The sequence below is a fragment of the Neophocaena asiaeorientalis genome, unplaced genomic scaffold, assembly GCF_003031525.2.
Source record: "Neophocaena asiaeorientalis asiaeorientalis breed wild unplaced genomic scaffold, Neophocaena_asiaeorientalis_V1.1 scaffold29, whole genome shotgun sequence".
In the NCBI taxonomy this organism is placed as follows: domain Eukaryota; kingdom Metazoa; phylum Chordata; class Mammalia; order Artiodactyla; family Phocoenidae; genus Neophocaena; species Neophocaena asiaeorientalis.
This window is the reverse complement of record NW_020174423.1, coordinates 4,748,123-4,760,437: the sequence shown is the minus strand read 5'-3', so window position 1 is coordinate 4,760,437 and position 12,315 is coordinate 4,748,123. Positions and strand designations below refer to the sequence as shown.

Below are 12,315 nucleotides of genomic sequence, written 5' to 3'. Positions count from 1 at the left end.
GTGGCTTCTCTTGTTGCAGAGCACGGGCTCTAGGGGCGTGGGCTTCAGTAGTTGTGGCTCACGGGCTTCAGTAGCTGTGGCTCGAAGGCTCTAGAGCGCAGACTCAGTAGTTGTGGCGCACGGGCTTAGTTGCTCCGCGGCATGTGGGATCTTCCCGGACCAGGGCTCGAACCCGTGTCCCCTGAATTGGCAGGCGGATTCTTAACCCACTGCGCCACCAGGGAAGCCCGAGGAGACTATTTCTTAGGGAATTTCTGTTTCCTTTGCTCTGACCCCATGCCCACCAGCAGCCTTCCGTCATAAGTGTGACTTTATCTAAAAGTTCATGGGCAGGCCGTCGACATGGCCACCCTTATTATTTCTCATTGAATTGTAGTAAGTTAGCACTAATTATCAGATAATGTCTCAAAAGTATGATTAGCTAACTTACCTTTATTCAGTTTCTTAGAAGTAGATAAAATTGAGTACTTCAACCTTTGTTGTAGAGCCCCAGACTCTGAAACCAGATTGGCAAAATGATTCCATTTCATTGTCTGTAGGTACTTGCAGGGCAGTGTTGAAAGGATCCTGAGGCTGAGTCCAGGCTGAGTGGGAGAGGGTGGGAATTGATTCGTAATGTCTGCCAGGGACAAGGTTAAAAAAAAAAAGGGGACATTGCTAATCCTGCCCTGAAGCCTGGGTACCCACACCCAGAGGTAGTCAGCTATGCTCTCCCTTTCTCTCTGAGCATTCTACTTATCTTTTTAGTCTGCCTATTTTATTGTATCCTGTTATTATGTGTCTGTATGCCTGCTGTTAACAGCTGGGAGTCTTCCTTCGTTATATTCCCAGAGCCTGACACACAATAGGTTCTCACTAAATGTTTGTTCAAAGATTGGCTTTATTTAACTGTTCTACCTAACTGGTCTAAATATGTGGAATCTGCATTTCTTCCTCACTGGAGTCAATTATTTGTCTTGCTGAGAGCCAAACTATAGATTTCCTCTGATTCTCCTGATCTATCCTAACTAGGAGTAAAAACATAAATTGTGCATGCTTTTTTTCCCTTCTCAGTCTCCTGCTGGCTCAAAATCATCAAGTTCTCCCTACCGCCACCCCCGCTTTCTGTAATCATAAAACTGCTTTTCTCCCTTTGAAACTCTTGGTGAGCTAGTTTTTTCACTGGCCCTTTATGACCTTTGAATCATGTTCCAAAGTGTTTCTGGTCACTCTTAGGGAATTAAAGAAACCCCTCTGGTTAGTCCTAGTTGCAAAACCAGTTTTAGCTCTCGGCTCCTTGCCACTTTCTCCAGCGTTACTCTTGTCATCCCTCCTTTGAGGGATCATTATTGGAGTATTCGTGTCCTCCACTGTATCTCAGCCATTCACCTCTCTTACCATACTCCTGACCCTGTGATTATAATAACTGCAGTCCCTTCATCATCTCAATTTAAACCTCCTATTTCCCCAGCTCACCCCTTCTAGGATTCAACAATGCTGTGACCTCATCTGGACTTTCAGTCCATTGGCCCTGCTGCTTTTTGTCTGCCCTTCACCCCTTCCTGTCTTCTACTTCCTGTTCCCCCAGTTTAATTTCAGAGGAAATCTTTATAGTCGTTCTGTTGCCTACCTTTGTCACTCTCCTGATTCATCACTCTCGCTTGGCTAAATGACAACCCTGGTTATACCAACTTCTGCCTGCTTTTCCCCTGTTCCTGTGTAGCTGAGTGTAGCCGGAGCAAGACGCACCACATGCTATCGGTGTCCCTTCAGTTTCATGCTCACCACCCTCAAGTTGGCCTTTAATGTCACCTGGAGATCATACTTCAGTCCCCTCGTCCATCCACTCTTGCACTGTCCTAGAAAATATTCCATTTTCCCCCCTTGTATCATTATATTTTTTACGGTTCCTTTTTTTTTTTTTTTTAAATGAGGGTGTGCTTTTTCAAACGCTAGTAGAAGGCTGATATTTTTTATTGAGTGCAGTGACTTTATGAGGTAGGCGCTATTGTCCCTGGTTTACAGGTGAGGAGACTATTACTTTTTTTTTTTTTTTTTAGAAGATGTTGGGGTAGGAGTTTATTAATTAATTAATTTATTTCTGTTGCGCCGGGTCTTCGCCTCTGTGCGAGGGCCCTCTCCAGTTGTGGCAAGCGGGGGCCACTCTTCATCGCGGTGTGTGGGTCTCTCACTATCGCGGCCTCTCTTGTTGCAGAGCACAGGCTCCAGACGCGCAGGCTCAGCAGTTGTGGCACATGGGCCCCGCCGCTCTGCGGCATGTGGGATCCTCCCAGACCAGGGCTCAAACCCGTGTCCCCGGCACTAGCAGGCAGACTCTCAACCACTGAGCCACCAGGGAAGCCCCCACAGTTCTTTTTTTAAAGTGACCACAAACCATCTACTTGTGGGAACTTTGCTGGGAATTGTTAGGAAGCATCACATTTTCTGAAATCCATTTCCCTTCTCCACCCCACCCTGGGCATTTGCCTGTTGTCCAGATCATGTTTCTCCTGTTTCTTCAACGATCGGTGATCGACTTTCTGTCATACCTGTCCCATTCTTCTGTCTCCCCCAGGGCCCTGCTCCTACAGATCTCACAGTAGGCAAGTTAAGTGCATGAGAATGTGAACCACTAGCAGCCCCATGTGCTGAGCCGCTGCTATTCAGAGAGGCAAGCATCTGTTTTCATCATTTTATTAAATCTTAAAAAAATACAAATAGGCATTTAGCAGGGGAGAAGCAGTTGGCAGGAGACAGGCAATTTTGAGCCATAGCTTTCAGGCCCTGATTCCAGGGAAGGAAAGAATTGACCCCAGAGAGCCAGTGCAGTTCTGGTGCATCTTGAGTGTGCTGGGTAAGGCAGGTCTAAAAGGACAGAATCCTTTCTGAGCATCGCCTGGTGGTTAAGAGTATGGGCTACAGAGCCAGACAAGATGAGTTCAGATCCGGGCTCCTCCTAAGTATGAGGCCCTGAGCTAGATATCTAACCTTTCTAGATTCATTGCTCTCATCTGTAAAATGGGAATAGTACCTACTTGCTAAGTTGGGTGTGAAGAATAAATAAGCCATCCCGTGTAAAAGTACTCTGAACAAGGCCAGGTACTTATTAAGTGCTCAATAAACAGTAGCTATAAATTATTATTATATTCTCTTTTGAGTATCCCGATAGTCCTGTGAGGTATTGTTATTCTCATTTTGCAGAAGAAGAGACTGAGGGTCAAAGAGGTGAAGGAGAGGTTTAAGACCACATGGACAGAAAGTGGTATTGGCTGGGCTTGCCCTGAGGTCATAGGACTGCTGCTGTTCACTGAGCATTTCAGAGCCCCTTTCATCTCTGGATGAAATTATTTTACCCTTGTCATCGAGATTCACATATCTTCCTTCTCCAAACATGCCCTGACCTCTCCAGGCAGATGGTACCAAATATTTACTGTACAATTACACGGCCGTAATTAAATTGAGCTGCAGCAAGGGAGACCGATTAGCCACAAATCTACACTCCTGAGACGAAGGAAATAGTTCCAAGGCTGCACGTTGAATCCTGCTGGGGTGGGAATGTTGCTTAAAATTGTTCTGGCTCAGGTTCACCTTCCCTGCAGGGGGAAGAGACACTTGTTTGCCCATTGAGTAGGCTGTAGAGTCAAGCTGACAGAAATGGAAGTCCTGTTCACAAAGCTCAGACCGTTACTCTTTTGGTTCAAGGGATGACGTTTTTATGATGTGCCCAGAAACCCTCTTCCAACTGCTGTGGAAAGTCTGTTGTGAGGGGCGAGGAGGAAGATCGTGTGTGTTCTTCTCACAGAAGAGGCTGTTTATCAGAACCAGTATGTGAAAGGAACACGCACAGAGGAGAGTCCATTTTCTGGAAACATCTCTCAGCAGTCCCCGTGTGGAGAAACTGTGAGGCAAATATTTCAGAATGTCCCCAAGTATTTACAGAGCTTGTATGGTAATGCCAGTGGTATTGAGAGTTTTCCGGGATGCCCACCATGACATGGGGGAAAGGCACCAGGATGGTCCCAGGTCTGACCCTAATGAGCCATGAGGCCTCGTGGAGATAGAGTCACCTCCCTGGGCCTCAGTTTCCCCTTCTGTAAAGTGAGTAACTTGGACTCTATTTAGACCTTCCAGCTCTAAGATTTTATTAGTCTGTGAGTCCATGGACCAGAAATTCAAAAGTGGCTATGCTCCCTCATAAAATGGCAAAGATTTGGGTCCTAGAATCTGTGACTCTGTTAGCAGGACCCAGAGACCTGCTCTAGCACTTTTTGACTTTGTGGTTTTAACCCACCTCCTTGAATTGCCTGCTCTGACTCAGTCCCTTCCACCTGAAGCCTTGCTCCACCACCCAGAATTCCATTTAACTCCACAAATGTTGACTGAAGACTTACTGTATTTCCACCGCATGGCTATAGAGATGATTAGTTTCCCATGTTGGGGAGTTCACAGTGAGATATGAGGTCAAGACTTGCCAGAACTTCGTTTCTCCAGAAACCTCTCTAGTTCCTAAACTAGTGGTTTCTCAGAGTGTGGTCCTTGGACCAGTGGCATCAACCTCACCCCAGAACTTGCTAGAAATGCACATTTTCAAGTGCCAGCCTAGACCTACAGAATCAGAAATTCTGGAAGTGAGGCTCAGTGACCTTAGTTTGTTGTTGTTGTTTTTTTTTTGCCGTACGTGGGCCTCTCGCTGTTGTGGCCTCTCCCGTTGCGGAGCACAGGCTCCGGACGCACAAGGCTCAGCGGCCATGGCTCACGGACCCAGCCGCTCCGCGACATGTGGGATCTTCCCGGACCGGGGCGCGAACCCACATCCCCTGCATCGGCAGGTGGACTCTCAACCACTGCGCCACCAGGGAAGCCCTGACCTTAGTTTTTAACAAGTCTTCCTGGGAACTGGGAGGCACCTCGAGCTTGAGAACCACTGAACTGGCCCTTTCAGGGACAAGCTGCAGTGCTGTGGTTCTGAGCTCTCGAGGGACCTGAGGAGACATCCTGAAGAAACTCGGTCACTTGGGCTGCCAGGACTCGTCGTTTTCAACTCACAATCACTGCTCTCTGGAGGTTCCCTCCAACTCTATTTCGAACCTTTGTGGTGTTTTTGTAAATGCCAGGCATTGTGGAAACTCCCCATTTGTTTTGATGGGAACTAATCCAGTTGAGCACATAATTCCCCATGGAACTTCCAGGCTTCCCTTTAAATTGATCGTGCTGCTTCCTGGGATGCTGACACCATGACTAAGACCCACAGTAAGAATCCCAGTCCCAGAGGACCCCCTGCTTCCAAAGATTTCCAGAGGAGGACAGTTCTTAGGGAGCCGGTCTGCAGACTCTATCCCTCTCTCCCTTCCAAGGAGTCTTTCACTAATATCCTCCTCCGTGGCAGGGTCTGGGCTGGTTCCGGTCCTCCTGAGCAGGTGGATATGACTGGGTCACATTCTCCCTGCATGAAGTTCCGACTGAAATGGGGGGCAGGTGTGGCTCCTGGAGTGGCCTCAGTCCTGGCCCTTGTCCTCTTCCCTGGGACCCGCAGGTCTGTCATGCTGTGCTCTGGCCCAGGACCATGTGCTAGACTATAGACACCTCTGTGAAAATTAGACAAAAGCACTCCCGCCAGGTGCCTCTCAGGGTGGACGCAGCCCCTGGGGCTCAGGGCTAGCCTGGATTTCAGGCCCCTCGCTTCCCCGGGCAGGTGCCTGTGTGCAGCACGAACTACACAGCGGCAGCAGCCCTGCCCCTCCCCAGCCTGGGCCTAGGAAGGTGTGGACTGGGGGGGCGGCGTGGGCCGAGCAGAGCCTGCATATGCAGCTCCCACATATTGGGGGTTTCCACATGCTGGGCCCAAGGCTAAGCTCTTCACCCACAGCATTTCCTCAGATCCTCACAACCACCCAGTGAGGTGGGTGTTGGTGTTGTCTCCATATGGGTTCTCTTTTTCTAAATTATAAGAGATTTTCAAACTCTCAGTGCCTTCATGTTCTCATCTGTCCAATGGGTACAGTACTCCTAGCTCTTTTCTTAAGAGCTTATTCTGGAAATCAAATGAGACCATAGTGATGATGAAAGCTCTGTAGGGTAAAGACCTTAAAACACTCTGCAAATGTCAGGGTTGATATTGATCTTATCCCTGCGCCCTCAGTTTCTGGGAGCTGTGGTTTGAGAAACTCACCTTAAATTCACCCAGCCTCCAGTGTTGTATGTGGGCGCCACGGAAGCTTGGCTTTCTGCCATGGTGCTGGCATGCGGGCGCGCTTCCTCCCCTGAAATTGTTAGACTTGTGAGACTGTGATGGATGAGGTGTGTGTGCAGGTGCTCAGGGGCGAGTCACGACCTGGCAGGCCCGCGTGGATGGGATGACCTCACCCCCCTTTCCCACTTCTCATTTCAATGACTGGGTTCACCGCTTCATTTCTGGCTTTCTGCCTCTTTCCTGCAGCTGCAGTGATCGGGATTTAGGGCAAGCATTTGAGATCCCTTTTCTAATCCCTATCAAATCCGGATTTAGCAGTGGGAGGTCTGGGAAAGAGAGGGGGAGGGAGGGGCTGGAGGCCATAGCTCAGAACATCTGAGAAATCCCAGCAGGAACGCCCAGCCTCCACCCTGTGAGGCCAGAGGCCTCTCATCTCATCCAATCTCACCCGCTTCCCAGAATGCCTTCTTGCTTGGGCGCCTGAGGAATGAGTACGGCGATTGTGGTGGTAAGGGAGAGACTTCGACATTTGCCTTTTTCCAATTTAACTGTGCCCTTTGTTGAAATGTTTCTTGGCCAGGTACCTTCTCCATTTCCACTACTGCCCCCACCTCCCTCCCCTGACCACCCACCCCTGGTTGAGATTAAGTTTCTCTCTCAACCAGATTTGTGCAAAAATGGTCTGGATCATCCACCCTGCAAACCCCTGCCTGACTCAACTGTTTTTTGTGTTCTTTTTGTGTTTTTTTTTAAAAACACTGAGGTATAGTTGTCCCCTGGTTGAGATTAAGTTTCTCTCTCAACCAGATTTGTGCAAAAATGGTCTGGATCATCCACCCTGCAAACCCCTGCCTGACTCAACTGTTTTTTGTGTTCTTTTTGTGTTTTTTTTTAAAAACACTGAGGTATAGTTGATGTACAATATTTTATAAGTTACAAGTGTACAACGTAGTGATATCACAGTTCTCAAAGGTTATACTCCATTTATAGTCATAAAATATTGGCTATATTCCCTGTGCTGTACAATATATCCTTGTAACTTATTCATTGTATGCATAGTAGTTTGTACCTCTTTATCCCCTACCCCTATATTGCCCCTCCCCCTTCCCTCTCCCCACTGGTAGCCACTAGTTTGTTCTCTACATATGTGAGTCTGTTTCTTTTTTTGCTTTATTCACTAGTCTTATTTTTTTTAGATTTCACATATAAATGATGTCATACAGTATTTGCCTTTCTCTGTCTGACTTATTTCACTTGGCGTAATGCCCTCCAAGTCCATGCACGTTGTTGAAAATGGCAGAATTTCATTCTCTCTGTGGCTGAGAAGTATTCCAGTGTGTGTGTGTGTGTGTGTGTGTGTGTATACACACACACACACACACACACACACCATATCTTCCTTATTCATTCATCTGTTGATGGACACTTAGGTTGCTTCTGTATCTTGGCAATTGTAAATAGAGCTGCAATGAACATTGGGGTGCATATATCTTTTTGAATTAGTATTTCTCTTTTTATCAGATATATACCCAGGAGTAGAATTGCTCGGTCATATGGTAGTTCTCTTTTTAGTTTTTTGAGGAACCTCCATACTGTTTCCACAGTGGCTGCACCAATTTACATTCCTACCAACAGTGCAGGAGGGCTCCCTTCTGTCCATATCCTCTCCACAAACTTCTGCCCCACTCAATTGACTTGTTATTACGTAACTTCCCTACAGAAGAGATAAGTTACATAATACAACGCTAATCATATTATGCCCATCACCTGTGGCATCATGTACAAATTTCAGTCTGAATTTAAAGTCATTTTGTAACTGGCTTCATGCTACCCCTCCAACTTAACTCCTATCCATAACTCCTAGCAGGGCCTTTACCACTCGTTCTTTATCCACTCTATTCATGCCATCTGGGCTTTTGTCCATGTGTCCGTCTCCATGTGTTCCTTCTCTCAGTGCAAACACTATGCATCTGTAAAGCCAGCTTGTGTCCCATCTCCTTGACTCCAACCCACTGATATCCCTGTTCTTTGAACATCTAGTGTCAGCACCACATAGTTTCATACTAGTTATTCTTTCCTTGTTCCAGTAATGAAGTCTCCCCAGGTAGACTGTAAGCTCCTTGATTTGGGTCGCCCCCCCAAGTGTCTTCTTTTTTAAAAAAAAAAAAATTATTTGTTTTATTTTTGGCTGTGTTGGGTCTTTGTTGCTGCGCGCGGGCTTTCTCTAGTTGCAGTGAGCGGGGGCTACTCTTTGTTGGGGCGCACGGGCTTCTCACTGCGGTGGCTTCTCTTGTTGTGGAGCACGGGCTCTAGGCTCGCAGGCTTCAGTAGTTGTGGCCCGCAGGCTCAGTAGTTGTGGCTCGTGGGCTCTAGAGCACAGGCTCAGTAGTTGTGGCGCACGGGTTTAGTTGCTCCGCGGCACGTGGGATCTTCCCGGCACAGAGCTCGAACCCGTGTCCCCTGCATTGGCAGGCGGATTCTTAACCACTGCACCACCAGGGAAGCCCCCGCTAAGTGTCTTCTATACTCCCTGCAGTATCCAGCCAAGCCTATGTGCTGTGCAGTAAATGATAACGTAATTTTGACCCTGCTCAGGTGTTTGCCAACCTGAAAACTGCATTGATGACTATCTAGAAACTGAAGTTCATTTATCTTGTAAAAAGAAATCGTATCTTTGTTGCCAATACCCATGATCACCCAGTCATGCACATATACACCCTTACAACCTTCCCAAGGGGGGAAGAAAAACGATGAAGACGGGAGGTTTGAAAGGTGATCCCTGGCCCTAGGATTTCCAACCTGCACTGGGTCCTTAACACTCTTCTTTTCTTTTCTTTATTTTTAATTGAAATATATTTGATTTACAATATCGTGTTAGTTTCAGGTATACAGCACAGGGATTCAGTTATACATACATATGTATATATAACTTCTTCAGGTTCTCTTCCCTTATACGTTATTACAAAATACTGAGTGGAGTTCCCTGTGCTATACAGTGGGCTCTTGTTGGTTACCTATTTTATATATAGTGGTGTGTTTACGCTTAACACTCTTCTGATGCGTTTGCCCTCCCCTCTTTCCCCAGAGAGCTCCTGTGAGAACAAGCGGGCAGACGTGGTCTTCATCATTGACAGTTCCCGCAGCGTCAACACCCACGACTACGCAAAGGTCAAGGAGTTCATCGTGGACATCTTGCAGTTCTTGGACATTGGCCCTGACGTCACCCGTGTGGGCCTGCTCCAATATGGCAGCACCGTGAAGAACGAGTTCTCCCTCAAGACCTTCAAGAGGAAGTCCGAGGTGGAGCACGCCGTCAAGAGGATGCGGCATCTGTCCACGGGCACCATGACGGGGCTGGCCATCCAGTACGCCCTGAACATCGCATTCTCAGAAGCAGAGGGTGCCCGGCCACTGAGGGAGAACGTACCGCGGGTCATAATGATTGTGACCGACGGGAGGCCCCAGGACTCGGTGGCTGAGGTAGCCGCAAAGGCCCGGGACACAGGCATCCTGATCTTTGCCATCGGCGTGGGCCAAGTGGACTTCAACACGCTGAAGACCATCGGCAGCGAGCCCCACGAGGACCACGTCTTCCTGGTGGCCAACTTCAGCCAGATTGAGTCGCTGACCTCAGTGTTCCAGAACAAGTTGTGCAGTAAGTCCTGTTTCTCTGTGGCTCTTCTCAGGGGATCGTTAGGATGAGTTCATTCATCTTCCAGTGTTTATTCTGTGCTAACCTGGTCCCAGGTACCAGGCTGGCAAGGGGTGTTTAGCAAAGGCCAAGGTAGACACAGTGCTCTCTTGGGGCTCACGCTCTGGCCAAGGAGACATATTAAGGATGCAGTTATACAAATACATAAGTAACTGCAGTTGTAACAGTGTAACGGAGGAAGAATTCAGGACAGGACCTGACCTAGGCCAGGGGGCTCAGGGAGATTTCCCTGAGGAAGGGACATTTACACTCAAACTGCAGAACGAGTAACAGTAGGTAGGGGAAGTTTTTCTCCAGCGTATTGGCTTGCCCTGGCATTGCCTAGGTTGGAATTCATGAGTTGTAGTAAGCATGGGAATGGGAGGGCAAAAATAATAACATAACTTCTCCTCGGTTGGTGTGGAATACTGAGCATTTTTGCCCCATGGTGGTACTAGCAGTGGATGTTTTCTCAACCCAGAAAGAGGCCCAGTGTACGGGGAAGACCAACACGTGCTCCTGGTACCTTCCCACCTGATAGGTTGGCAGGTGCCTCCCGACTCCTTCTGCAAGGACATGCTTCCCCAAGTCCTTGAGCTGCATTCTTCTGCTTTAAGGGTCTTCTTCCCCATCTTGCTTTCTAACCCTGCACTCCACAAGGCTTCTTTCACACTTTCTTGCCACACTCCTCCCACTTACTTCCAAGCCGAGCTCCTGCCTCAGCTTTCCCAGCAGGTCAACTCGCCCTCTCCCCAGTTTCCTGCTCCTGCCACCGTCTTCTCGTCCTTTTCTCCTCCAGAAGGGCGGGGCGCCAGCCTGCCAACCCAGGCTCCACAATGGTCCCTGGAAATGGGAAGCAAGCCTCCTGACCTGGTAAACAGTGTCCAGTCCAGCTTTGCCCACCCCCATTGGTCCCTGTCCCCTCCAGCTGCCATGCTTCTTTGATGGGAAAACAAAAGCAAGTATCTATTCTGGAATGACCAGTATTTCCCTGGAGTCTGCATGGAGAATGACCTTAAGGACCAGACTCATCTCCAACTCACCGGGAGCAGGAACCTTTAGACCAGTTCTCAGAATGTGACAAATCCTAGAAACACCCCCCCACACCACCACCAACCTCCCCCGACCCTGTCAAAGCCTCAGGAAGGAAGTACGGTGTGCTTTTGACGTCTTTTTAAAAAACTTCTCTGCTGAAAACTAACTTCAAAAAGCAGAGACACCATTAATTCTTGACTCCAAAATCAAAAGTTTTACTTAAAAAATCAACGCCATGAAGGAAAAAGAAACTTTTGCTCTGCAGTGTCACTTGGAAAACATTCAGAAGTGCCATTTCCCTGGCGCCGCAGAGGGGCTGGGTCTCTGTGGCGTGCCGTGGCCTGAGTCACCTGGAACACTTCAGCCAGTAGAATGCACTGCAAACATTTTTAAGGTTTATGACTTCAAATGACTTCTGCAGAATTTGTATTCCCTCTTTCCTGGAAATATTAAAAAAAGAAATTGGTTCTGTAACGGTTTTGACGTGTTTATTCAGTTGTCTTGGAAAAATGTTAATGGATGAGTTCTTTTATAAGCTCTCTGAATTGCTCAGCAAAGGGAAAGGTAATATAATGAGGCTGAGGATATGGACTTGTTCATAGAAGAACCTTCTCTGTGCTTTATGGCCTGGCAGCAAAATTAAAAGTTTGGCTACTCCCGTTTTTGTAATCTTGAAGCTCTAAGAAAACATCAGTATTGTGCCATTCATTCATTCATTTGTTAGGGCCCGGGAACTGAGTCCCCCTTCCTACCCTACAGAAGACCAGCTCCTGTCTCTTCTCATCACAGGGCTCTGCTGAGCAGACTTGTCAACTGTCTTGAAAGGTGAAGGAGGCCCCGGGGCCTCTTCATCAACCGTGCAGTAAGGATCACAATAACTAACATTTACAAAGCACTTTCTCTTGTGTTTTCGCACTTTATCCTCACGAAAATCTGGGGAGGCAGCACGGTGCCATCCCTCCCTTTTACAGGACTGTAAACTTGTTAAGTGAATTCCCAAGCAGCCAGGAGATGGTGGGTTCTACTTCCAAACCTCTTGCTTATTTCATTCCTCTTCGCATTGGGAGATAGAAATTCCTCTTTTAAGGTAAACGGTTTTCTGCAGGCAGCCTCCGCAGTCCAGCCATGCTAGGCACACCAGCTCTGAGGTTGATATGCACCTCGGAGTTTGATGGGAAGCCTTTGCGATGGGGAGGGGCAGACTGAGGTTCCAACGACCCCACCTGCCAGCTGTATGGATGCTGAGCACATCTGTAAACTGGGGATTTTACCTGCGGAGAGTAGATGTGTGAACAGGCGTTATAAACTGTAGAGCCCCATTCAGTGTGCACCATGTATACGATTACGGTCAGACACACAGAGGACCAGCAGGGTAGGCAGATGGCCTCAGCTTTGACCTGCCCTCCAATCCTCAGACAAC

The 12,315-nt window shown here is 48.0% G+C and overlaps 1 protein-coding gene across 3 annotated transcripts in view; it reads left to right on the top strand.

The window, feature by feature from the left end:
• The window catches only part of MATN2 (matrilin 2), a 138,713-nt gene that overhangs the window by 26,754 nt on the left and 99,644 nt on the right, over positions 1-12,315 (top strand). For all 3 annotated transcript variants that reach the window (XM_024756584.1, XM_024756583.1, XM_024756581.1), the window contains exon 2: positions 9,255-9,824. In XM_024756584.1, coding sequence (XP_024612352.1) covers positions 9,255-9,824 — 570 coding nt within the window. The remainder of the gene's footprint in view (positions 1-9,254; positions 9,825-12,315) is intronic.